The following is a 27,679-nucleotide window of genomic DNA, read 5'->3' on the forward strand; positions in this document are numbered from 1 at the left end:
CCCTGCAGCCACACGTGCCTCGCGGCCGGCAGCGAGGCTCTGACCGGCTTGGAAGATCATGATGACGCGGGGCGCCGGGATGCAAGCACAAGGCGTTGGGTGTCGAGCGGGTCTCCACCACGGTCCAGACCTGCTGGGCTGGCACAGCCGGGACACATGCCCGCTGCCCCCTGCCCGCCCGGGCGACCTTTAGGGCTGCAAGTGGCCTGAGTTGGTTTGAGCCCTGGCTGCTTCCAACCGCTAGCTGGCAGGGTGCTTATCAACACGTTAGGGGGGAGCCCCTGGTTGGGGGGCGCAGCCACCCCCCAGGGGCTGCTGTTGGCCCTCTGTGTGACGCCATCCTTGGTCACCGGGGCAGTCATCTGCGCTGTCGGACATTAAGATCCCCAGCGCCTGGGCTCTAGACTCCCGTGGCACCTCCTTCCCTCCGCCCCCTCACTGGAGAACCCAAACCACCCCCACCTGGACCTCCCACGTGACTCCCGGTGAGTGGGGTCCGGCGGCTGTGTCTCTGAACCCCACGTCTGCAGCCCCTGCCAAACACACACCACCACCCACCCCCCCAGCTGGCTTCTCCTTTTTTGTCCCCCACATACAATTCTTTCACTAATGATTAACAGCCACTGAACAATGGACGACGTGCCAGGTGCTAACATTTCACACAGAGGCCACCCCTGAGGTGAGGCCTGTGGTCAATCTCAGCCCTGCCTCACAGGTGTGAGCTGTGTGTGACTCACTGCCTAGAACGGTGGTTCTTAGCCTCCTTCATGCCCCGGCCCTTCCATACAGTTCCCAATGCAGTGGTGATCCCATAACCATAAAACTGTTCTCGTTGCTACTGTGAAGAATCAGGCGACCCCTGGGAAAGGGTCGTTCAAGCCCCAAAGGGGTCCCGGCCCACAGGTTGAGAACCGCTGGCAGAGGGAGGGGCGGCAGGAGGGCGCAATCTTATAAACTCCAAAGTTCTCATGGAGCATAAATGCCAGTGAAGCCGAAGCTGGAACGTGAGCTCACACTCGTTCGCGCTCTCCCAGCTCACCGTCCCCTCTCAGGACACCGAGGCTCCGAGCACTGGCAGAAACCTGACCCTCTGTGTTCCAAGCCCCCCTGCCACGGATGCACCCCCGACTGTGTGGGCGCTGGTGGCCCGGGGAGCCTCAGTCCACCTGGAAAAGAGAATCCAGGAGGAGCCGGCTCCGAAGACTGTGGCCCAAATGAGTTCACCCGGGAGCCCAGCAAGCACTCGGCGGAGACCACCCCCACACCTGTGCTGTGACAGGGACAGCCATGTCGCCGGTGGGCCGTCCTCACCCCACCTGCCCGACGCCTACGCTGCCCCTTCCCTTTTCTGTCGACCTCTCTTGGATTATGAGTGCGCAAATCAGTCTCTTTTTTGAGCGGGTGGTCTGAGGGGGTGGGGGGTTCTGTCGCGTCAGAGTTGGTCTTCCAATCGCACCTCTCCACTGAGTCCTCTGAGCAGCCAGCCACCAGGAGCAGGAGATTGGAGCAAACGTTGACCTAATACAAACTCGGCTCCATGCACCCACACACACGCACCCCCAAAGGGATAAACAAAGACTGAGAGGGAGCAGAGCAGGTGTCCAGCATTCCACCCATGCTCAAGCTCAAGTGTGAATGAGGGGCCAAGCCAGAGGCAGTCCCTCAGGCAGACCCACCACAGCACATCACGCTGGGTGGTGCCCACTCCACGGCCACGCGGCAGTGGGCAGGCAGGGTGGAATAACTGCCTCTGCGGGTTTCTGAGACAGTAGGAAGCCTGGTCTTTTTCCTGGGCAGAGTTTGGTGGTTTCGAACTGCTGGCTTTGTGGTTCGCCGCCCAACACGTAACCGCCACACCACCTAGGTGTTTTGTTGCTTCACATTACACATTCTCATACACATGGCTGCAAGGGACAAGGCGCCTCCTCCGGTAGCTTCCGTGTTTATCAGACGGAAACAAGACACGCTTTGGTGCCAGGGGAGAACTCAGTCACACGGGACAATGGATCAACACTGACTTCTTCTTGCCCCACCCCCCCACGCCTTCTTCCCTTTCCTTTAACTGAGCCTCTACTTCAGCCAAGCACATCATTCACACAAATAACGTCCACTTTGCTAGCTACCCTTGAAGCTGGGTATGACCGTGCGACAAAATCAGACCGAGGGGGTCAGAGGAGAAGAGGTGTGTGTGTGTGTGTGTGTGTGTGTTGTGTGTGCACGCGTGCATGCGTGTGCGTGCACATGCCCCTCTAGGCAACTCTTTTCGAACACGAGAGAGTTCAGGAGCCCCATTAATTTTGTGGGGGAAATCTGACTCTTGCTTCTCCCCATGCACTCACTTCACCTGGAGTCCCTCACTCCCGCACACTGTCAACTCAGACCGACCACAGCTGGGGGTCCTACCCCTGTGACTTTGTCACCAACGGCGATCACAGTTCTTTTAATCACATGGCTCTTTGTACAAACATCTCAAAATACCGTGTCTGCTCACAGAATGGCTTTGAATTTGTCCTTCTATAAGGCAAACACCACACGGCTGTTATTCTTCTGTTTTGCAGATATTTAAGTTATGGCCTTAAATACGTGATTTGTGAGAAGCCAGATGTCACAGTCCACGGCCCAAGAAAGTTAAGAACCCTGCCTTGCTCCTCACAAAGTTAAATGCCACGTTCCCACATAGTCCAGCAATTTCATTTGCAGTTACATCCGCAGGAGAAAACACATGTCCACACAATAACTTGTAGATGAAGCTTCACACTGGTGCTATTTAACTAGCCAAATGGGGAAAGCAACTCACATGCCCATCAGCCGGTGAATGGGCAGACAAGCACATCCCTATGATGGCACACTTGGGCAAAAAAAGAAAAAGGAGTGACGTACTGTGTGAACATAACATGTTCAGAATAAACATCTGTACAGGGGGAGAAAAATCCGTGTTTACCAAGGGCGGGGTGGGCTGTGTGCGTCTGCTTTTGCAGAATGGAACTGAAGAGACAAAGGTCAATGCAGCGAACCCAACAAGAGGGCGCTGCAATAATGGTCCCATTGAGAGGGGCCCGGCCACTGCTAACTCTGAGAGGACGGCGTGTTCCTCGGGCTGCGCTTGCGATGCAAATGCTGTCACACACTGAAGGTCGCTAAGCTGAACGCTACGCTCAGCCCCCCCCCTCTGTGCCTGTGTGAGGGCGTCACGGTGGGTTTCGTGGCACGTAAACGGTACCTCAATATTTAGCAAGAAGCAGCCCAGGATGCAGACCCGGTGATGATATGAGCCAAGGGGGACCATGAGACACCCTAGGAGTGAGGAGCCACATGATGGCCGGAGCCTGGGTTCCCTAGCACCGTGAAGCTGCCTGGTCAGCCCTGGGCTGCCCACTCGCAAACTGCTGCACAAGAGGGACACCCACTGCCACCTCACGTGCGCCCCTGCTGTTCTGGGTCTGCTAGAGCAGAGACCCCGCTCTGAGTAAGATTCCCCGATACCTTCTGGCTACAGGCGATATCAACTCTACGCTACTCGAAACCAGCGCCTACATGAACTGCAGCACCTGCTGGTCTACAACATGCCCCCCCACCACGGGCATACGGATTGCCAGTCGGACGCCCAATCCCATCCCTTGTCCTTCCTGCTTCTGGGGACCCCAGGACCAGAAACTCTGCACCCCTGGATGGGGGGGCCTCTTCGCTCTGTGACGAGGCTGAGGAGATGGTAGAGCTGTGGCTTAGGGGGAAGGAAAATGGCCTGTGTGTGTGTGTGGGTGTGTATGCCTTCTGGGTGCGGGGCCCCTGATGAACCGCAGGGACCCACAGGTGTCAGCAGCAGCGTGGGATACTTCCTGGGGGGTCATTGAATAACCATGTGCCAGAAGGCCTGTCCTGAGATTCCCACTCCCTCGCCTCCTTGTTGACACATGACCAAGAGGCTAATTACAAATGTGTGCTCTTGCCAGAGCATTCTCGTTCAGCCGAGGAGGTCTTGATTGTCGGAAGATGTGTCTTCTCAACCGGGCCCCAGACGTCCCAAGGAAGGTGGGTGCCTGCACGAGACCACGAGCGACCCCGCTGGCCCCGATCAAAGCAGGCAGTTCACTCAAGCCACTAGTCAAAAGCCTCACTTTGAAATTTCCCTGCCTCGGTTTTAAAAACTTCCGGCCAGACTTTGTTCCCTGCTCCAGTTCACTGACAGACGTAGCGTATTCTTAAGTGTAAACCGTCCCGCTCCAACCACGTTCCCTCCATGGCTCGTTCTCTTTCTTGCTTTCCGGAGCACCGTGTATGTACTGTGATACCAGGAGAGGGGAGAAGGGCAGGCCCGGGCTTGACAGCCTTGGTGGGGGAAGGCAGGGATTAAACATGCAAAGGCAGAAACCAACATATAATTAAAGATCATGCCGGCTGCTGTGAAGGCTTGCCAGGTGGGAATGACCAGGAAGCGGGGTGGGGAGGGGGGAGGCGGTTCTTGAGATGTGAGGAGGGCCTGGTGGGGGACTTCACACCTAAGTGGAGAAGCGAGCAGTGGGAAGGAGATCGGCTAAGAGAAAAGCAATGGGGCCAAGCATTTCCTCCAAAGGGAAGGGCCCAGACGGGCTCCGCTGATTTGAGAAACCAGTGAAAGCGTAGCTGGTGTGCAGTGTGCCCGGCTGGCGGAGGACCGTGGGCATGCTGTGACCCACGACAAGGAGAGATGGCACAGCCAGCTGTGCTACAGACTGAAATGTCTGCCCCAAGCGCCCACTGCTAGATGGGTGGGAACCCTCACCCCATACCTACCTATAAACAGGAGCCCCCGGGATGGGTCAGATGGTGAAAGCATAAGCTACTGGCTGCAAGTTGGGGGGCAGGGGAAGACAGGCGCCAAGGAATGCCAAGATGGACAGCAGTCACCAGACACCAGGAGAGGTCCGAGGGCGGGACCAGCGAGGCTAAGCCCCTGATGGGGCTTGCATCTTCCATCCGCTGAGAGTCTGTAAGGCCATCCACCCGTCACGTGTGGCACCTCTGCGATGGTAGCACCAGGAGGCATGGGGGTTACTTTGCCAGGAGTGTGGGATCACCAGCCGCCCTGCGGGGGACAGTGAGGCTTTCTGCTCCCGTCAAGATGGACAGCCCTGGAAACACAGGGGCGGTTGGGCGCTGTCCTACGGGGCTGCCAAGTTGGAATCAACTTGATTGCGGTGAGAGCTAATCAATCCCAGGGGTGTATTTGTAGGTAACTGTGACTTATCTCACCCTGGCCTCCATGGATATCTTTCTCCAAAAATGCCCTATTTTCACTAGAAACCCACACGATCCCCACTTTCAGGTCACAAGGTGCAGCCCGAACTAAACCAATCAGTGCATTTGCCGTTCCCTGGTCCTAGCACGTGGCAGACTGCGGAGGAATTGGTGCCTTTGGACGGGTGTTGGTCAACAAGTGTCAGGCAACGGGAAAAACCGAGCACAGCCGACGGAAGAAGTACAGCCAGAAGGCCCCCTAGACGGGAGGATGAGGGGAATGTCTCCCGTACTTTGGACACGTTATCAGGAGACCAGTCTCTGGAAAGGGCATCAAGCCTGGGAAAGGGAGAGGCAGCGAAGAGAAGACTCTCAACGTGAGGGACGGGCTCAGTGGCTGCCGCGGTGGCGAAAACACAACGCGGGACCAGTCGGTGTTTCCCTCTGCTGGACAGAGGGCTGGGGACCAACTCGGTGGCACTTCCCAACCACCTGGCCCGGAACCATCGCTGCCGTCGAGTCCACGCCAGCTCATGGCGACCCGATAGGAGGCGGCAGACCTGCCCCTGTTGGGTTCCCAAGACCGCAACTGCTTACGGGGATATAGAGCCTCATCTTTCTCCTGCGGAGAGTCTGGTGGTTTTGAACTGGCAACCTTTCAGATCGCAACCCAAGGTGTAGTGACACCGAAAGGGCGCCTACACCAACCGTCGCAGGTAACGCTCGGGCACGTGACCTAAGCTGGCTCGCAGGAGACATTCAAATCAAGGTGGGGGTGTCTGTCCTCTCTTCCTTTGAAGCGGGAGTGGCTGCCATCACCTTGCCACTCTCAGGTCAAGAGAACGGGCCGGCGCATAAGTTGAGCTCTAGGGCAAGGCTGCAGACGGTAGCAATGAAATCCCGGTGGAATTAGAAACCAATTAGCACTTATTTTGAAAATGAAAAAAAAAACTGCAATGGGGATTGTACAACAGGGAGTGCAGGGATTCTGTCTGTCCAGAGCCAAAGGCTCTGAAAGAGGCGCCCAGCACACAGGGGCCAGGCCAACCATGAGGCTAAACCACAATCTGCTGCGACTACTGTACACCCTCCCCTACACGGAGAGAGTCGAGCGCGGCAGGTGGGCAGACTGAAGGCTGGGTTCCAGACGTGAACTTGGGGTTGAAATGGTGTTTGATGTCACCTGGCACCAGAAAATACACTCCCTACAATTAGGGAGCCAGCAATACAGGACCTCGGGGGCAGGTGGAAGGCAGTCTGCTGGGCGTTAGTTTTTGCACACATCACCCCCACCCACCCCAGCAACTTTCCATAACCAAAAAGTTATGGAGAAAACGAGACTCTAAACGCTTAACACAAAGCCATTCGAAGTACAAGGAGAACCTCAAGAAACCAAAAGCACTGTGCGAGATGCCCCACGGACTTCCTTTAGGAGGGTGAGTGACAGATGGACAGAGCGGCCAGGAGCCAGAGGACCAGGCGGGGCACAGAGCGAGTCAGTTTTAAGGCTTCATGTAAAATGTTACACTAGCAAGCTGAGTGGGGAGGGCAGCTGCTCATGACAAAAAAACCACCAAGTGTGGTAGTATAGTGTCTATTTGCAAAGGGGTGGAGTCTAGCCTGTCAATCAAGGCACAGTCAATGAGGGGTGGGGCATGGCTTTCTCCTGGGGATTCTGGGAACTCCTGTCTTCCTCCCTGGAGGTGGGACAGACACTCTGCTTGTCTTGTGGGCAAGGCAAGCCCACATGTCCCAGGTTAGAAAAAGGTCAAGGGGAAAAAAATATCTTCTCTCAAAATCCCCCAAAAGATCTCCCCACCCCACCCCCACCCCAGCTACAATGCCCTGACTTTAATGCATTTAAACGAGGAACGAACAAGGATCTTGTTTTAAACATTAAAAAACAGTTCAACGCTGTGGTTTCCCACCTTGACTGTCGGCCACAAGGACACACCGGAGCGTCCCCTCCAGGGGGCCTGGGCCTCGAGTTCCCTATGTTCCCAGGCTGCTGGGTGAGCTGGCGAGCTTCCTGCCAGTGGGCATGCCGTTCCCACGTGGGTAGTCTGGTTACGGTTCTAAAGAGAGAACTCACTCATTCTCGGGGTATCGACTCATAACACCCCTCTAGGATGGAGAGGAGTCGTCGCTTGGGGTTTACGAGACTGAAAATCTTTGTGGGAGTAGCCAGCCTCATCTGTCTCCTGTGCAGGGGCTGGTAGGTTTGAACTGCCGACCCCGTGGTTAGTGATCCAATGAGGAGCCCACTCGACCACCGGGACTCCCCATTTTCAGAAGCACACACTGAGATGTGTATGGGTGGGGTGCTTGGCCTCCGGACAACGGAGTGGGAAGAGAAGTCCAAGTTGAAAAGAAACAAGACCGCCAACGCTGGTCACGACTGGATGGCTGTTGAAGGTGGGAGTCGGGTAAATGGACGTCCACTGTACATACAGCCTACGCCTTACGCTTGACATTGTCTATCATAAAAAGTAAAATGAAGACCCTTTCCGCCCGCTCCCCCCTCCCCCCGAGCGCCGCTCCGGCCGCACCGCGCTCACTCAGAGCTCCGGGCTCCTGCTAAGCTAGCGCCGCTGCTGTCTCCCTTCAGCCGCCATCATGATCATCTACCGGGACCTCATCAGCCATGATGAGATGTTCTCCGACATCTACAAGATCCGGGAGATCGCAGACGGGCTGTGTCTGGAAGTGGAGGGGAAGATGGTCAGTAGGACCGAAGGTGCCATCGATGACGCCCTCATTGGGGGTAATGCCTCAGCTGAAGGCCCCGATGGTGATGCAGCAGAAAGCACCGTGGTCACTGGTGTTGATATTGTCATGAACCATCACTTGCAGGAAACCAGCTTCACAAAAGAAGCCTACAAGAAGTACATCAAAGACTACATGAAATCAATCAAAGGCAAACTTGAAGAACAGAAACCAGAAAGAGTAAAGCCTTTTATGACAGGTGCTGCAGAACAAATCAAGAACATCCTTGCAAATTTCAAAAACTACCAGTTCTTTATTGGTGAGAACATGAATCCAGATGGCATGGTTGCTCTGCTGGACTACCATGAAGATGGTGTCACCCCATATATGATCTTCTTTAAGGATGGCTTAGAGATGGAGAAATGTTAACACCGTGGGCAACTCACGACCGATGCCTCATCCCGACTGGCTGCTGTTCATCCACACGACACCAGGACTTAGACAAACGGAACTGATATCATAGTGAGCTCTTCATTTACTTTTGACCCTGATTTATTTGGAGCGGAGGCTTTTTTTTTTTTTTAAGGAAAAAAAAAATGTCGTGTAGGTTGTCTAAAATAAAATGCATTTAAACTCAAAAAAAAAAGTAAAATGAAGAGCAGGCGATCATTTTTAAAATTTCTAATGCCAGTAGAGTAGAGAGTGCAGCGGGGGCCGCCTATGTGAAATTAGCAAATATGAAAATTGTCTGGCTATGGCTCAGCGAGGAAAGCAAAATTCAAAACTGTCCAGCGGACTTCTGGAAGGGCAGAAGAGGGGGTTCCGAAGGCTCTCCCCTCCCAGAGAGCCACACCCTTCCCATCACCTGAGGAGCCAGGACTCCACGCGAGGCCCAGGACTCCCGAGGAGCGTCCACTCAAGAACACCAGCGGAACTTCCAGACTCTTCGAGGATTGGATTGTGCGGTTGGGGTTGCCCCCTCACGCCCGTGCATTCCGTCAGTTCTGCCAAAGCTGCCAAGCCACTCATGGGAGGAGCCACGCCGCCGAGAAGCAGCTCGTGGCACAGACGGACTGGAGAGCATGATGCTGTGTGAAGGGGTCACTCACGAAAGGAGGGCTCCCGTGAGAGCCCACTGCTGTGAGGGAGAAACCTACACCAGAGCTGTCATGTGGAAAAAGCCCCAAACCAACAGAAAAACCCCAGACGTTGAGACTTTGAAGGATTTGGGAGGGTTGGGGGGGGGGGGTAGAGAGGGGAAACAATAGGCTAAATGAGAGACAGGTGTTACCCTTGGGTGGCTTCTACAAGAGGGAGACACATCAAAGGGGGGGGGCGTGTTTTCCATTGGGAAGTTTGATAAGTCTCATTTAAGTTACTGAATACAAAACTGAGGATCTGAAGTGCAAACCCTCAGTCACAAGAAAAACGTACCAACACAAAGCCCCAGCGGCTGCCCCGCTTGCTGGCGGGGGCTGATTTGCGCTGCAGCCCTGCGATGAAACCCCATCCCACCCCACCCTGGGTGGGGGCCAACAGGAAAACCAACCGCACAGCCGGCGGCGCTTGCTCTCTGGGTGGAGGCAGACAACGGCTGGCAGCCGAGACAGAAACTTACCAGGAAGAAGATCCGGGGAAGGCCACAGCCACAGGGACCTCACAAAGGGCCCTGTGTCCCCCTGGGGGTCTGGAAGAATGCGGAGAGGCCCGCGCTCTCAGAGGAGTGCAAGCTGCACAGGGAGAGTCCAGGCAGCCGGCAAGCCTTAGCCAGGGCAGAAGCTTAAAACCCCCGGATCCATACACAAATCCACGATCAAAGCACCTTACGGGCCACGGGGTCTCAGCCCAATCTCTGAACAAGCGGCCGCTGACTCACTGAGCCAGGTTATGTGGAAGGAGGGGCAACCCCAAACAAAACACACTTAAAATTCAGGCAAGAATTATGGGGGGCGGTGGAATGAACCTCGATGGAAAGAAAGACATGATCAGCAAGCTGAGTCCTGTGCCATTCTCACATTTTCTCTTATGTCGCAGCCAGCGTCCAGCCATCTCCTTCCTTGCCGGCCCTCCTCTTTTTGGCTGCCCCTCCACTTTACCAGGACGTGTCCAAAGCACGCGTGCAGGTCTCCCATCCTCACGTCCAAGGAGAATTCTGGCTGGACTTTTTCCGGGGCAGGTCTGTCGGTTCCGTTGGCAGTCCTTGGTACTCTCGATGTTCTTCACCAGCACCGTAGTTCAAAGACACCCGTCTTCTTTGCGCTTCCTGCGTTTTCTTTATACGGATCCCAAACAGAAAATGCACCACTTCCGTCAACAGCTAGTTTTCTACCAGGCGCAGGAGGAGGTCAGAGGTCAATGGGCAACATATTCAAGGGGCAGAAAGAAGACTGGTCCACCGAATTAGCAGACTCGGCTAAAACATCCTCTAAAAAATGGAAGGGCAGGTAGTATGGCAGGGAACAGACCAAATCCAGGGATAGTTATGGCAGCCAATTAAAAAGGAGTGAGGGGTAAAGGGTAGGAAAAAAAACCCAGAAATGGGTAGCAGGGGCACAGGGCACTAACCCACCCAAGGGGAGAGTATTGTTTATATCTCTACAGGGAAAGAGGGACCAGATTTCAACCCAGTGCTCCAGGATGTGAATGCAACATGCCAGCATGGAGTAGGGAACCAGTGGAGAGGTCTGAGGGGCCACCCCAATCCCAGCTATGTGGACACCTGACCCTCCCCACAGAATTTATTTCAGAGGAAAGCATGAATCTACAGCTCCGGGAAAGGGACATGTCTGACCAGAGTGCACGGGAGCAAAGAGAGGGAACGGAAGAGAGAGTGGAGCACATTCTGGTCCACAAAGCCTTGAGGATGATATTCCCACTCAGAGCTGCCAATCCACAGAGACGACCACATGGCTGACCCCACTATGAGACACGACATCCCTCACTGACACATAGCCCTACAGGGGACAATACTGCAGACACAGTGTGGGAATTGCACCCGATCTGATCCCACCACACTGAGGCAAAACACTAAGAGGGTGCAAGAGAACAGCAAGGGAATGGAGCAGTGAGGTGCCCAGGAAATACCAAAAATAGACTTTGGGACCAGGACTTGGCGCCCCAACAGACTCAACAAACAGTCTTTGAACTAACTACAAGTTTTCTTTCTTGGGTTTTGTTTTGTTTCTTGTCATTGGTTTGTTGTTGTCGTTTTGTTGTATATCGTTGCTTGGTTTTGCTCTGTCTTGGTTTTGTGCATGTTATTATCTCCACAGGTCTGTCTAAATAAGATAGGCTGGATGAACAATCTGGAAGAGCAAACAACGGGACCAACAGTTCCAGGGGGGACATGAGAGAGGGGGAGGTGGGGGGAAAGGAAGTGGTGTTAACAAACCCAGGGAAAAGGGAACAACAAGTGATCCAAATCAGTGGTGAGGAGGGTGTAAGAGGCCTGGTAGGGTGTGACCAAGGGTAATGTAACTGAGAGGAATTACTGAAACCCAAATGAAGGCTGAGCATGATAGTGGGACAAGAGGGAAATAAAATGAAATAGAGGAAAGAGCTAGGAGGCAAAGGGCATTTATAGAGGTCCAAATAAAGGCAATGTACATATGTAAATATATTTGTATATGAGGATGGGGAATAGATTTATGTGCATATATTTATAGGTTTAGTATTAAGGTAGCAGAAGGACATTGGGCCTCCACTCAAGTATTCCCTCAATGCAAGAAGACTTTGTTCTATTAAACCGGCATTCCATGATGATCACCTTCCTAACACAATCACTGAAGACAAAGCGGGTGCATACACAAATGTGGTGAAGAAAGCCGATGGTGCCCACCTATCAAAAGATATAGCATCTGGGGGTCTTAAAGGCTTGAAGGTAAACAAGTGGCCATCTAGCTCAGAAGCAACCAAGCCCACATGCAAGAAGCCCATCAGCCTATGTGATCACGTGGTGCCAAAGGGATTAGTTAGCCGGCATCAAAGAACAAAAAATCATATCATTGTGTGCTCACCTCCCTGAAGACAAATGGGTGCATAAGCAAATGTGGTGAAGAAAGCTGATGGTGCCCGGCTATCAAAAGATATAGCGTCTGGGGTCTTAAAGGCTTGGAAGGTAAACAAGTGGCCATCTAGCTCAGAAGCAACAAAGCCCACGTGGAAGAAGCACACCAGCCTGTGTGATCATGAGGTGTCAAAGGGATCAGGTATCAGGCATCATTAGAACAAAAAATCATATCATTGTGAATCAGGGGGGTAGTGTGGAGTGGAGACTCAAAGCCCATCTGTAGGCAATTGGACATCCCCTTATGGAAGGGTCTCGGGGAGGAGACGAGCCAGTCAGGGTGCAGCGTAGCAACGATGAAACATACAACTTTCCTCTAGTTGCTAAATGCTTCCTCCCCCATCCCCACTATCATGATCCCAATTCTACCTTACAAATCTGGCTAGACCAAAAGATGGACCTACATAAAAATTCCTCCCTGGGGAATGGACAACAAAAAACTGGGTGAAGGGAGACGTCGGGCAGTGCAAGAGATGACAAAATAATAATTTATAAATTATCAAGGGTTTGTGAAGGAGGGGGGAGGGGAAAAATGAGGAGCTGATGCCAGGGGCTTAAGTGGAGAGCAACTGTTTTGAGAATGATGAGGGCAATGAATGTACAAATGTGCTTGGCACAATTGACGTATGTATGGATTGTGATAAGAGTTGTATGAGCCCCTAATAAAATGATTAAAGATAAATAAACCAGCAAAAATGAAAAATATTAATACTTGATTCCCCCAAAATAACAATAAAACTGCTATTTAAGGGGTAAAATGCAACTAAAGTGAGCATACAAGTAGAAAAATAGAGAAGGTGAGAATCTGCTGCTGCCAGACCTGATTTAACAAGAGGCACGGTGAACGTTCTTTAGGCTGAAGGAAAAGACACCCCGTGGGAGGGAGCCGGAGCTGACAAGCAGAAGCAAAGAGCAACAGGGTAAACAAAGACCGCCTCGACATCTATAGATGCTGCCTTTTCTTCCTTCGATGACTTTACTTTCATAAGTAGAAAACTGTACTGTAGAGCCTCTAACATGAAAAGTACTATGCTTGGCAGGAACAACACAAAAGAGGAGGAAGAGCTACATTGTCAGAGCAGCGTTTCTCTATGAGACAGGAAATAATTAGTATTGATTTGAAGTAGATTGTGGTAAATGAAGAGGCATATTAGAACTCCCAAGGAATATGCTAAGAAAATAACAAGCAAAAGAATTTTTAAAAATCCATTAAGAGATGATGATGGGATATTAGAAAATATCTCTATCAGAAATAATCAGCTAGGGAGGAATAGAGGACCCCCAAAAAATTTTTTTAAATATGAGCCATACAGGAAACAAACAGCAAGTGACAGGCATAAATCCAAACATCTGAGCCCATCAAACGGGAACGAGGTAAACACTCCACACGAGAGGCAGATCGTCAGGCTGTGTAAAACCGCGAGATCCAGCTACATGCTGCCCATATTCATACAAGTAAAACAGCAAAAGAGCTGCCAAGTAACCGGTAACCATAGAGATCTGGGGCGGCTGTGCAATATGCGACAAAATGAACTTGTGGCAAAAAAAAACATAGTACTAGGAACGAGGGGCTTTTCTTAGTAATAAAAGGGCCCATTCATAAACGTGAAATAGAAGTTGTGAATGTATTCACCAGCGGAGCCTGGAAACCTACAAAGCAACACGGAGCAGAATCAAAACGTGGAATAGAAAAATTCAACACCAGTCGTTGAAGATGCCGAAACTCAAGTACACAGAACGAGTCAGCAAGTCGACGGAGCAACGAGACAGGGTGCAGGAGACTTGACACCGCCAGCCAACTCACTGGGATGCTCAGCAGCAGGAGAGACCACTACCCGTCCTCCGCCAGCTCCAGCCCACTGCCCAGTGCTGTTGAGATGGTTCCCAGGCACAGCAGCCTGGGCACTGCCCAGTCCGGGGCCAGGCTCACAATCGCTGCGTGCTCCAGCCAGGTGCTGCCGGCGCTGTTGCCGTCCCTCTCAGGGGCGCCGTCCTCTCTTTCACCGACCCTCTAATTTGCCCAGCACGCTGTCCTTCTCCCATGGCCCGTCCCTCCTGATAAGATGGTGTCCAAAGTACGTGAGACAGAGTCTCGCCACCTATATATTTTAAGGAACATCCTGGCTGTACTTCTTCCACGACTGATTTGTTCATGTGGCAGGCAGGGCGTGGTGTTCTTCAGGAGTCCCCTCCAGCAAGGATCCCATGCCTTATCCCTGTCCGACTTCCATCGGCCTAAGAGGCACCTGGAATTCCAATGCCTCACAGCCAGCCAGTGGAAGAACACTGCATTCGTGAGTCGCCCTCTTTGGGCTGTATCCTGTGCAGCCGTGGGGTTCAGCCCCTTCCTGTAGGAGCTCCCCAGGTCCTCAGGAATTCACTTCTAGAAGAGCACTTTTAAAAATGGTTGACTTTCATTTTGGGGGAAGTTGTAAGCACACCCAAAATTTGTCCAGCAAGTATGGCAAATTCTCTCTCCTAACATTTTGTGTGGCTGCGGTATATTCGTTAGAACCAATGAACGGATCGATACTGATGGGTTAATTAGCAACGACACACTATGTGCTGTACGGCCCTGTGGGTTTTGAGAGCTGCACGGATGGTCATGTACCCACCATCACAATCTCAGACAGCATCATGTCACTGTATTCAGCATGCCCTGTCCCACCCATACATTCTTCCCTCTTGTTCCCTAAGTCCTGGCAACCACTGAACTTGTCACCGTTTTCAGTCCTGACTTTCCCAGGACATTCCAATACAGTTGAAATCACACAGGATGTAGGTTAGTTTCCCTCCCCCTCCCCTCAACTGGCTTCTTTAGCAATATGAATGTCAGATTCTTCCATGTCTGCAGCTCATTTTATTTATTATTTTAAAAATCACTTTATTGGGGGCTCATACGGCTCTTATAATCCATCCATCCATCCATTGTGTCAAGCACATTGGTACATTTGTTGCCATCATCATTCTCAAAATGTTTCTTTCTACTTGAGCCCTTGATATCCGCTCATTTTCCCCCTCCCTACCCGCTCCCCCTCCCTCATGAACCCTTGATAATTTATAAATTATTTAGTTATATCTTACACTGTCAGATGTCTCTCTTCACCCACTTTTCTGTTGTCTATCCCCTAGGGAGGAGGTTAGATGCAGATCCTTGTAATCAGTTCCCCCTTTCTAGTCTACCTTCCCTCTACCCTCCAGGTATCACTACTCTTACCACTGGTCCTGAAGAGATCATCTGTCCTGGATTCCCTATTTCCAGTTCTTATCTGTACCAGTGTACATCCTCTGATCTAGCCAGATTTGTAAGGTAGAATTGGGATCATGATAGTGGGGGAAGGAAGTATTTAAGAACTAGAGGAAAGTTGTATGTTTCATCATTGATTCCCTGCAACCTGACTGGCTCGTCTCCTCCCCATGACCCTTCTGTAAGAACGTGTCCAGTTGCCTACAGATGGGCTTTGGGTCTCCACTCTGCACTCCCCCTCATTTATATGATTTTTTGTCCCTTGATGTCTGATAACCGATCCATTCGACACCTCGTGATTGCACAGGCTGGTGTGCTTCTTCCATGTGGGCTTTGTTGATTCTGAGCTAGATGGCCGCTTGTTTACCATCAAGCCTTTAAGACCCCAGACGCTATATCTTTTGATAGCCGGGCACCATCAGCTTTCTTCACCACATTTGCTGATGCACACGTTTGTCTTCAGCAATCATATCAGGAAGGTGGGCATTGTGGAAGGCCAGCTTAATAGAACAAAGTGTTCTTGCATAGAGTACTTGTGTGGAGGTCCAATGTCCACCTGCAGCTCATTTTAAAACTACTAAATGCCACTCAGCTGTAGACATGGACCGTGGCTTATTTAGCCACTTCCTGGGTGTCTTCCAATGTGGGGCGCTTGTGAACAACGCGGCTATACACTCCCGGGTGCAGGTTTTCACGCATACGTCCGAGTCCCTCTCGTGTGTGAGATTGCTGGAATATGTTCGGCTTCACCCGAAATGGACAGGCTGTCTTCTAGGGTGGCTGACCTGTTTCCATTCCCCCAAACAATGAATGAGGAGCCCTGGTGGCATAGTGGTTGTGCAGTAGGCTGCAGTCCGCAAGGTCTGCAGTTCGAAACCGCCAACCTCTCCAGAGTAAAGGGGCGGGGCTTTCTCCCTCATAAGCAGTTATCGCCTAAGAAGTTCACAGCAACAGTTCTGCCCTGCCTTATAGGGTTGCTATGTCGGCATCAGCTCAATGCACTGGGCGTTGTTTGAGGCAATGAATCAAGAGACCCTGTCACTCCACGCCCTTGTTGGCACTTGGTGATGTCAATGTTTAGTTTTACAGCCATGTTGCTATGTATGCAGTGGTATCTCATTATTCTGGAATGGCATGTGATGGTCCGCATTTCTTCATAGTTATCTGCCCCCTGGGCATCTTCTTTGGGGGAGGTTTCTGTTCAGGTCTTGTGCTCATTTTATAAGCGGGCTGCCTCCTTACTGCTGAGTTTTAGGGTTCTTTGTACATGATTGTAGATATAAGTCCTTGCTCAGACATGGTTTAGAAGTATGTTTGCTGGTCTGTGGACTATCTTTTTATTAAACATGTCTTGCAGATCAGAAGCTTTCTATTTTCATCTGGTCCGATTCTCCAATCTTTTCTTTTATGAACCGGGCTTCTGGCATTCTCTGTAAAAGCCACTGCCCATCCCAAGGTCACCTCGGCGGACTGACCCCGTGGCTGCGGCAGTGGGCTCAGAGACAATACCTGTGAGGAGGGCGCAGGACCGCGTGGGCTTCCTTCTGTAGGACACAGCGCAGCAGCTACAAATCGGAACCCACCCAATGGCACCTAACATCGTCTTCTAGGAGTTGCATGGTTTCCTTCGTACGTTTAGATCTGTGATCCATTCTAGCATGAGTTTTTGCGAACCGTGTGCGCCGTGTCTAGACGTGTCTTCTACTTGTGTGTGGACGCCTGGCATTTCACAACATGATTTACTCGATCCTCTGCCTGCACCTTCCCTATCAGGCTCATCACGAGTGCCCACTACAGTGTAGAAATTGGAAGTGACCACCCTCCTTCTCCGATGGACATAATCAGAGGAGGGCAGCTATGACTGACAGCTCCTACTTCTGAGACATAAGATGGCCCAGGGGCACCACAGTTTAGCACTCAGCTACTACAGGAAAGGTTCAAATCCACCGGCTGCTCGGTGGGTGGAAGATGTGTCCACCTGCTCTGTGAAGAGTACAGCTTTGGGGACCCCGTGGGGGCAGGTCTTCCTGTCCTACAGCGTCCCTGTGAGTTGCAGCGACTCAGTTGCAGTGGGTTTTCTACAGCATCATGCTACGTGTGACATGTCTGGTTTACATTTCAGGTACCCAGTAGAACTGTACTTCCCCGTCACCTTGAAAATGGCAATGGCCGGAAGTGGGACTTGCTTGGAAGCAATATGGGCCATTTCGATGTGGGGCCATTTAACAGCTGGTATACAACTCCCCCACATTCCCTTTGTTGTATCAAATGCCTGTTCCAGATGGGGGACACCAGGTCCCTGAATGGGGGAGATATAGCGCAGAGAACTCCACCAACCAATGAAGGAGGGAGGCAGCATGGTGTTAGACCAATGAGATACAAGGGATGTTTTCACGACACAACCTGATTCATTAGCCCTTTGAGTCAATTCTCCTTTTACTACAGAAAATTAAGGCTCGGACGGCTAAGTGATTTGTTGAAGGCTACATGCAGGGAGGTGGCAGAGGAGCTACAAGCTGTCAGTTCAATGAGGAGTCTGCACCGCATCCTCTTTCATCCAATGAGCATTTGCTGAATGGCTACTTTGTGCCAGGAACTGTTAAGTCTGAGACTTTACAAAGCTTACAAATACCCCATTGGTCACAACACGTATTCAGGGCTTATTATAAGCCAGGGGTCAGTCAAATAGAACAATCTCCCTGGCAGAATCTCCACCAGGTTAATGTTTGCGAAAGGCATCTTTGTATTTTAATATAGCTCTTCATTTTCAGCTTATTTTGTACATGGGAAAATTATATTGATGCTCTGAAAACTCAATGTGATATTTTTAACAAAATGATGAGCAGGAAAAAGCCTGGGGCTACATATTAAATACAGTGGGTAGGAGGTCAGAAATGATGCAGACATGAAATAGTTGATCAAAGTCCACAGCGATGATGTGATTGATCTTAGGGTGAGGCTGAAAGAGCATTGTGGTGCTGAGCCATGTGCCAAAGCAGCCATTCCCTGGCAACAATATAAACTTTGGAGGGACTGGGAAGTGATGTTTGGAGCACTTGACATCCTAATGTGACGGTTAAGCTGGCTGAACCCGTGAGGTGTGAACAGAGATCGTAGGGGCTCCTCAGGCAGGTGGCTAGCTCTTCTACTTCTCGAGACACTGTCCGACCGGCCGGGAAGTGGTCCTGAAAGCAGGCTACGGCTGAACTAGGAATTGCATCCAGTTGGACCTGTCAGTCATGGCTGAAGAAACGATTCAGAGCAGACCATAATTTCAAGGATTGAGCGAGAGGAATTTAACAAGCACAGGTGGAAGCTCCGGAATGGGAGGCTCAGAAGAGGCGCACAGAGTCCTTTTAGGAGCCGGCGTGGGAGTTGGAGTACTGGCAGCCCTGGGGAGAGATTCGGTCAAGGTGGCTCCATCGGTGGTCATCTTTGAGTCCACACTGGTGTTTGCTCCTCTGCTGCTAAAGGGAGGTGCGTGCGAAGCAACGTGCACGCTGCTCCGGCTTTCTAAGAGGGAGACTGAGTGTCCAGCAACCCCTCATTTCCCCCATTCTGTTGACTGTTCCGGAACACTCCACCTCACACATTCAGACCTGGTCTGGTTTCATGTCCTCGGCCAAGACTGAGCCAGGAGGATCCGAGCCAAAGCCCTGGGCTGAACCCAGGAGGAGGACAAAGAGGCGGAAGACGAGAGAAACTGGGTCTCCAAGAACAGCAGTGATGGTGACGGTAGTGGATGGATAACCGACCACCCTTGTAACTCATCGTATGAGTCTGGGGACTTTAGAGAAACAAATCCACAAAAACTCACGGATAAGAGAGAGTTTTATATAAAGTTTAAGTGCACATCAAGAAAACATCCCAACCCAGTGCTGCCCAAGCCCACAAGTCCAACATTAACCCACATGTCCGACACCAATCCACAAAGTCCTCCTCCATCTCACAAAACACACACTATGATGCTGACTGCAGGAGGAAAGCCGAGTCAGTGAATGTGTAAGCATCTCAGCGCTGCATCGGGACAGGTCCATGTGGCTTCTCCTCAAGGACATCCTGCAGGAAGTGAGCCTTGCCAGCTGAAGCAGGGAACTGGCTAAGGCAGCTGCACCCTGGTCCAACCATCAGAAAGCAAGAGACCCAAGAACCCGAAAGGCGAGGCTCACTGAGCCATTTATCCCTCTGCCCTTCAATGAACCCCACATGTGTTTATCGGCCAGGTTGGCACAATAACCTAACTACCTCACTCATTTACTTCTGGACGGCTCGCTCCGGAGGGGAGCTTTCAGATTCTTTATGCGACTGGACGACTTCCAGGTTGGATGTGCTGGTCACTGGCGGTTCATGGGGACTTACAAGAGCACGGGGCACAGCTGTTTTTAAGGGGAGCACTGTGCGGCTCGTGGACGGCTGCCTTCTCAGAGCCCAGGCCACTGTACAGGAGGGACCCGCCTCCACTTGGTGCATCCTTCTGAGCAGAGCGAGCACGTCCACGTCCCCCTGGAGCGCCCAGCAGCAGGGGCCAGCAACCACGGCTGGTACCAGGGAAACCGTTTTGGAACAAACAAGAAAAGCCCTCCCCCCTCAGACTTGCCCGTGGGCCTCTGACTCAGACAACTTTCTATTGAAGGTGAGATCTGGCTCCTCAAACACCCTCTGGTCAATGTGGGCAGCTTTCAGTTCAGAAGGGTCAACAAAGCAGGATCGGCAGCTCTGATTTGGTTCAATGGAATGTTTTACAAGCACCTGTGTTTTCGTTTTCAAATCACATCGGAAAAAAAAACAAAATCCTCCAAGTGTGTGTGTGGCGGGGTGCCTGTGATTTCTTTCGGGGCCAGTGTGCTCCGTTCCACAGGGTGGTGGGCGGAAACCTAGGAGCCAAGGGGCTTCATTCATAAAGTATTTCTTCCAGTGACAGTACTTGCCGCCTTCTCTCATCTTACAAGATAGACACTCCCGTCTTTCTGCCACAAACAAGATAAAGATCACAGCGATAAGGAAATTATTTTAGAAGTCAGCTTTACAACCTCCCAGGAGGTGTGGGCTTATCGACACTCTTTGGGGATTCTGGGGACTGGGGGCGAGGGGTGTTTCACAAGAAGGCTTGGGGAACGGTTTAACTTTGGACTGTGGTTTTTAGTTCCTTGCAAGCAACACTAACCCCTGTCAGCCCAGGCCCTAATTCCTGGTGGGTGAGCAGTAGGGGCTCAGCAGGGGGCACCATTTCTATGGGGAGAAAAAAGGGACTCTGGACAATGGCGAAGTCACACGCCACTGACAGAGCCAACAGGGCACACTCAGCCAGGCTTCACACACACACACATACACACACCCAATCAGCTTTTCTTAGGGGTCTTCAAAGCAAAGCTGCTACAAGAGAGTATTTGAAAAGGGATTTTCCAGCCCAATGGGCTAACCCAAAAGATCCCCTTTCAGTCCCCTAAAAGGGCCGTGACGTTCCTTCACCTCCAAGTATGCACACACGCACACACTTCATGTAATCACCTTGGACTGAGTCCAGGGGTGACTGCCTTCTTCAACATTTAGGAGAAGTTCTCTCTGTGAGGGGAGAAATAGCAATGGGGGCCTCTGACCGCCTCTGACTTCGGAGGGGAGACCGAGTCACCGTTGGCAGCGACAGCCCAAGGCTGACCCCACACGGCAAAGGTCAGACACCGAGCGGGGTTCAAAAGACCACGGAACACTGACATAAAAAGATGAAGATTTCCCACAAATTCTTGGAAGCCCCTACGTGCCTCCTCTCCAGGCTTTTTTTTTCTTTCTTCTTTCAACTAATTCTAACACCACTATCCCTCCCCTGGCTCTTCTCTGCTGGGTGTGAGAATTCTTTGCAGTAGCCAACCAGAACTCACAGATGACACGGGTAATTAAGAGGTTCATTAGAGAAATAACAGCTTACAATTTGGGATCAGGAATGACGCGGGATACAGTTCTGTTAGGGTAACTCTTCAGATCAGCAGGCCTCTCTGAGCCCCTCAGCCCGCCTCCATCCCTGTTCTACCAAGTGCTTGCCCCACTGCCATTGGCGAGGAGGCCGCCAAACTGTCTCCTGCTGTTCCCTGGTTCTGCTGCCACGCATCTCACGCCATCTCCAGTATCCTAGCACTAGACCATGTTGAGGAGAGGAGAGGAGAGGAGAGGAGAGGAGAGGAGAGGAGAGGAGAGGAGAGGAGAGAGAGAGAGAGAGAGAGAGAGAGAGAGAGAGAGAGAGAGAGAGAGAGAGAGAGAGAGAGAGAGAGAGAGAGAGAGAATATGAATATGTTCTGGGTCTAGGAGATTCTAACACAGGGACCCCGGGTCCAAAGGATGTGTACTCCTGGTGTACTTGGTGAAGTCCCCCATTCCGGCCTCTGAGATGACTCATTTCAAGCTTGGAAGGATGGCCAAATTCAGCAATCCCTCGGTAGGGCTGTATGGCCCACCCCAACAAGGGTGTCATGTATTCGTAGCACGCACTGTCTCGTCCAGTCACGGGATGTTGTAGGAGTTGTCCGACCATGGCCACAGAGAGCCAGCTCTGTCCCGAATCTCAAGCAGTGCTTCAGCACCGGCCGTGTCTTGGTCTTTCCTTAGACACCTGTCCGACCAGAGCTCACACATTACACCAGGTGGTGCGCCCCGCCTATGCTTGGAGGACCGTGACAGGCAGAAAAGTAGTTTCCCCACAGAGGCCTGGGGATCAAGCTCGGACGTATCTTTCTCACCTGAGACAGGTGCTGTGGGGGGGGGGGGGTGGGGGGAGCCTCCGGCAAGCACAGGGGTGCACACTTGATCGGGGCGGCGCTCAGCCTCCAGTGTGCAGCCAGTCACCCGGGATACCGCCAGCTACTCAGCCCAGCAAGCACCCCCGGCACACCAAGGAGGAACTGCCAGCAGTTTGGAGCCGAACCTCTGTGGTTTATAACACATTCTGCATAGTGGGTCATGCATCGGGCTATTAATCGCAAAGTCAGCAGTTCAAATCCACCAGCCACTCCTTGGGAAAAAGAAAAGGCTTTCTACTCCCATAAAGAGCTACCGTGTTGGAAGCAAATGCACAGGGGCAGTGCTAGGCTACCCTGTCCCATAGGATCGGGCTGGGCATCGATTCCATGGCAGCGGGTCCCTAAGGCACGGGTGTTGGACAAGCCAAGTCCCAGAGTTTAGCCAGGTGCTTCCCAAACACCTGACTCTCACACGTCCTTTGGGAAGAATTCTTAAAGAACAGATTACATATCCACTCCAGCTCCTGTACTGATGAGTGCTTGCTCTTGTGCTGGTGGCGCTTTGGGGTAAGTGCTAGACTGCTCCCCGAGGTTGGTGGTTCAAGCCCTACCTGAGGCCATTAGGAAGGAGAATTGATCTTATGGCAGTGGGCTCGGGTTGGTCTGGGTTTCTTGGCTGCATGTAGGTAGCAGCTCAACTTTAAACTAGCTCCAGAATAATTTTTTTTGGTGGGGCGAGGCTTTGGTGGGGCTCCTCATGCTCGGCCGGGCCCGAGCTGGGAGCTGGTCCCAGGGGACAGGCTGGACCCCCAGGGCCAGTCTCAGGGGGAGGAGAGGCGGGCTGAGCTCAGGGATCCTACATCATGACCCTACAGGCCAGTTCCTGAGGCGGTTCGCCATCCAAACCACAGGGTCCAGAATGTTCCGCCAGGGCGGGGCCTTTTCCACGCTGTCTCTAGAAGCTCTTCCCAGAAAATGTGAAGGATACGTGGGCAGTATAAAAAAGGAAATGAAAGCAATCTGTATCCTCCTACTGACTCAAGTTTTTAGGAATTTAAACTCCGAACTGTGCCTGTGGGCGTGGACCCCTTGCCCAGGACCCCTTGCCCAGAACCCCGGTCTGTGCGTCCGTCCGTAGGATGGCGCATGTTTCTGTGGCTGTGTCTTCATGGCAGACCCCACGCTGAGGGAAGACAGGGGTGCGTTCTGTCACAAATGACTCCCCTCTTGCCCACAAGTTGCTTTTCTTAACCCTATAGACGCCATGTTCTCCGTCAGTTTGCTGTGGTGGCGGGGTGCTGCTGGGTCAATTCCCACTCACAGAGTGGCACTGCCACGCGGGTTTCTGGCTGCCGTCTCTACAAGAGCATCTTTCTGGGCTTTTATCCACAGAGCCAGGCGCTTAGTCCCGGAGCCACCACAGCTGCTTTGGATCAGAGCACAGAGCACAAGACCTGCACCGGGTCTGACTCCAGAATTCTGGCTGTCTGAGGGGCAGGCCTCATCCCATCTCAAGGGCAGGGCTGCTGTCCCTCTCCTGCTCCCCAGTGCTCCCAGTGTGTCCTGGTCTCCACATGCTCCATTGGGAGGGAATGCATGGTGTCTGAAGAGCAAGCAGTTCCCAGAGGAAAGCACAGGGCCGGGGGGGTGGGGGGGGAAGGGGGGCTTGATGGCCAAACAGCCAAAGATGTGACCCCAGGAGGCAGGCTGGAGAATCCCACCTGGTCCCCAGATGCCACCTAGTCACCTAGTCCCCCTGGGTCAAGGGAAGCTGGCCTTCAAAGTGTCACCTCTGATTTTTAAAATGTTAAAGAATCTTCTGTGGAAGAGTTCCCCAATCCAGTGCATTGTTTCCCTTCTTACATAAACGAGCCCATTTATTACAGGCCAGAGGGGTTTCCAACAGTGGTGGAGCTTCTGATGGTCTTTCAACGCCTCCAGCTGCCAGCACCCCTGCCTCTAACTGCAGGTCCAGGCACCGCGAGCTGCTGTTTGTAGGCAGGAACCAGGGGCCAGATCCTCACACCTCGCTCTCGGAGAAGCCGATTTCCATGTTCTTCATGGGGGCCTGTATTTCCCCACAATCTCGATCTTTTTTGTGTGCTTGGCTGTCTCACTGCAAACTAGCGCCAACATATTCTCCAGAGAGAAGGTCCTTTCTTTTTTAAAAAAAACAAAACAAACAAAAACAGTTCTATTGGGACATAATCCACGCATCATGCTATTCAACAGCTCCGTCATGTCAGGAAGAGCTATACGACCATCGCCACAATTTCAGAACATGTACTTCTTGTACGCCCCATGACTAGCTCCCTGTCCGTGCCCCCGCCCCCCAAGAAACCATCAATCCAGCTGCTGTCTCCATGGAGTCACCCGCCCTGGACTCCATACCAAAGAAACACATGAAACAAAACCTCCAAGGGCGGTAACGAAATAAAAGAGGAAAGCCACAACAGCAGCAGAGAAGATTAAATACCGGAACAACTTGAAAACGGCTCAGAAGGGAGACCAAACGGGTAAGGCGTTCAAGTTCAACCTATGTGGTTTCTTGACTGCGGCTGCCACGGGCAGATTGCGGATCCAAATAAAACGAAAGCCTTGGGGAGGTTCTGCCTTACGCAGCGGCGTGACCAATCCACGCGGAAGGCTGAGGTCTGGGACCTTCATCAGCAGGCACCTGAGGTCCTCTCCGCTCCCAACAAGCAAGGTTGTGCCCCCTGTCGCCAGGAGGCTGCTGGTGAGCCTTCCTCCCATCCTGATGTCACGTCCTTCTCCCTGCATCCCACTCGCCCCACAGACGGGTTCCGTGTGGTGCAGGGGCACACACCTGGCCCGACTTTCATGCCATGCACAACTCCCTTTTTCTTCTTCAAGGACGGCCGCTTGGTCAACGCACAGGCTTGGCATGAGCACAATGAAGTACCCCTGGACGCCTCCTCTCCTCACAACGAAGGTATCCACAGTCTGCTGTGATTCACCCCGTCGAGTTCCTTTGCGTGGTGGATAAAACACAGCAAGCTTCATGCTGGTATGTCCTGCTTTCAGCCAAGATCTAGCCCATGTCAGCAATGATCTCCTCGTTCTGAGTCCCGCTTGGACATGCTCGCTGTCAGTGTCTGGCAGCCTAGTTTGGGAAGAAAGGAGGGAGCTGACGGGCAGCCAAACACCTGGAGAAGCCCAGAGAGGGGAAAGGAGGTGTGAGGGCAGAGATGGCGAGGGCAGAAGCCTGACTGTGCTCAGAGGCCAGGAGCCAAGGCTGCGCCAGATTTCAGGATGCAGCTCCAAACAGGTTTGATGCTGCTGAGCCTTAAATATGGGTTTCTGATATCTTCCACACAAAGAACCGAGGCTAAGACCTCCCTACCTGGCCCCCACTCTGACTCATCTCCTGCCCCAGTGTCCTGCTCCTGCACGCTCTCTAACCACGCTGGCCTCATGGCGCTCTTGAGTAAGCACTGGACGGCTAACTATGAGGTTGATGTCTCAAGCCCCCCAGCTGCTCAGTGGAAGAAAAGCGAGGCTGTCTGCTCCCAAGAGACGTACAGCCTCAGAAACAATATATAAGGCCACTCTGAGGAGAAACAGATTTGGTCGCAGTGCTTGGGGAGTGGGGTAGGGGTACATTTAGATGCTGATATATTCCATTAAAGAAGAAGAAACTGAGGCATTGTCAAGTTTAGTTCCTGGCTCAAAGTTCGCCAGCCAGGAAGAGGCAGCGGTGTGATGTGAAACCGGCATTCTGATCCAGGTGGGCAGCCACTTCCACCACAGGCCCAGCAGCCCCACCGAGGCTGCCCTCTCGAAGGTAAGTCCGACCTTGTGCCCCAGCCAACCCGGGCCTTGTTTTTCCTATTGAACAAACCAAACTAACTGCCATAGAGTCAATGCCGACTCACGGCGACCCTACAGAATAGTGTAGAACTGCCCCTGCTGAGGTCTCCGAGACGGTAAGGTTTTATGGGAATAAAGTCCCGTCTTCCTCCCTCGGAGCAGCTGGTGGTTTCGAACTGCTGACCTTGCAGTTAGCAGCCCAATGTGTAACCACTATGCCGCCTACTTAAGGTCCCAGATAGCTTCCAAGACCTAGGCCAGCTGGCGGGGGGCACCTGTGTGGGGCCCTGCAGGCTAAAACAATCTGGGGCGTGTGTCCTGCACAGGCATTTACAGTTGTCAGAGAAGCCGCCCCGGCCAGGGCAGAAGCGGTGTGCTCCTGAAACAGGATGACTGTCAGGACGGACGGACGGTCCACCCAGAGACCACAATGTACTTGAACGGAGGAGCTGGTTATGAAATACATGTGCAGTGTTCCCCGTCAAGCTCTGCCCCAGGCCCACGGTAAGACCCTGGGCTCAAGCGGCATGGCCTGGGTGTGCGGGGACACGGGTGGGCGCCAACAGACCTCAATGGGGTTGGGGAGTGAGGACAGTTAATAGCCGGGCCTGGCTTATAGCGAGCTTTCAAGTGAAGGGGAGAGGCTGGGTTATGGGCAATTAGTTAACGAATGGGAGGAAAGGGGGCAAAAGCTTTATCCGACACCTAACAACAAAACACATCCTGGAGATCAGATGTAAAAAACAAAACAAAAAGAAAATATTCAACTAATGCTAACGTGCGGGCCCAAGCATCCAGGCAAATACACAAACAGCCCACAGCGGCAAAAGTAACAGCTGGAGCTACCTGAAAGTGAAAGATCCAGCAGGTTACTAGACACAACAAAGACGATGGAAAGGTGACGGGCGGGGAGGGAGGAGCATGCTTGCCACCTCTGACACCATGATGCACACCTTCAACAGATAACGATCTCTCACAAACCACTGCGAGAAACACATTCCCCGAGCAAGAGATAACAGCGGTCAACACACGTGAAAAACACAACACACACCACTGCTCCTGAATAACTGACGACTGGGAGCTGCCAACTTTGGACTGTGAGGAGGCAAAGGTGAAGGGGCATCCTGAGTCCAGGGCTGGCAGGGTCTGGACGCCTGCTCAGGCTGCAACAGGGCGTGGCACGGGGAAAACCTTCTGGCAGGCACGGCAGCAATGGACGCCTGGAGTCTAGGAACATGTTTCTATACTTCCATTCATTCGGTGACTGCAGCTCCCGGCCTCTGTCCTAAGCAAAGATGCACACAAAGGTGCCCGAGAAGTGGGGAGAACCTGTATGTCCAACAGCACTGGACGCTCCTTGAGGGGGGGGAGCTTTGAACCTCTGCCATGGGAAGGGGGCCAAGAGGAGCGTCCTGCGAACAATACACCCAGGCGAGTGCAATGCAAGCGACACCCAGAGCTGCAACACGGGTGCGTGCTTATTTAGCACACTGGAGGCACGGCTGCATGCTTTGAACACGCCAACAGTGACCTCTTACCAGCCTGTGACCGACCTCAGAGCCGTCACTACCTCTTTATGGGAGGGGACACTGAGGCACGGAGTTTACATGGTGGCTCAAGTTCACACAAAACAGGGACTTGGACCCCAAATCTAGCTCCAGAGTGCAGGCTCTGCACAGATACAGTCTACTGCTCATATGGAGACCCTGAAGGACATTACAGTGTAATGTGTAAGTGTAAGGAGTGTGGTGTGTGTAGACCAGATGATGGAACAAGACCGCAACTCAGAAGTTCTACTGTGTGTAGCTTCTGTGAGTTAGTTAATTCACAAAGACGTTTAAGAGAATAGGATTACAACACTTGATCAACACATACTGCGTGCCATGC

At 52.3% G+C, this 27,679-nt stretch overlaps 2 protein-coding genes across 4 annotated transcripts in view; one reads left to right on the plus strand and one right to left on the minus strand.

Moving 5' to 3' along the window:
* The window catches only part of SIPA1L3 (signal induced proliferation associated 1 like 3), a 214,129-nt gene that overhangs the window by 141,175 nt on the left and 45,275 nt on the right, over nt 1-27,679 (minus strand). The gene's annotated exons all lie outside the window — the stretch shown is intronic.
* On the plus strand, nt 7,779-8,536 carry LOC142432123 (translationally-controlled tumor protein-like). Its single transcript, XM_075537225.1, has one exon. The coding sequence runs from the start codon at nt 7,831-7,833 to the stop codon at nt 8,347-8,349; it is 519 nt and encodes a 172-aa protein (XP_075393340.1). The 5' UTR covers nt 7,779-7,830; the 3' UTR covers nt 8,350-8,536.

Source organism: Tenrec ecaudatus, chromosome 18 (assembly GCF_050624435.1).
Source record: "Tenrec ecaudatus isolate mTenEca1 chromosome 18, mTenEca1.hap1, whole genome shotgun sequence".
Classification (NCBI taxonomy): domain Eukaryota; kingdom Metazoa; phylum Chordata; class Mammalia; order Afrosoricida; family Tenrecidae; genus Tenrec; species Tenrec ecaudatus.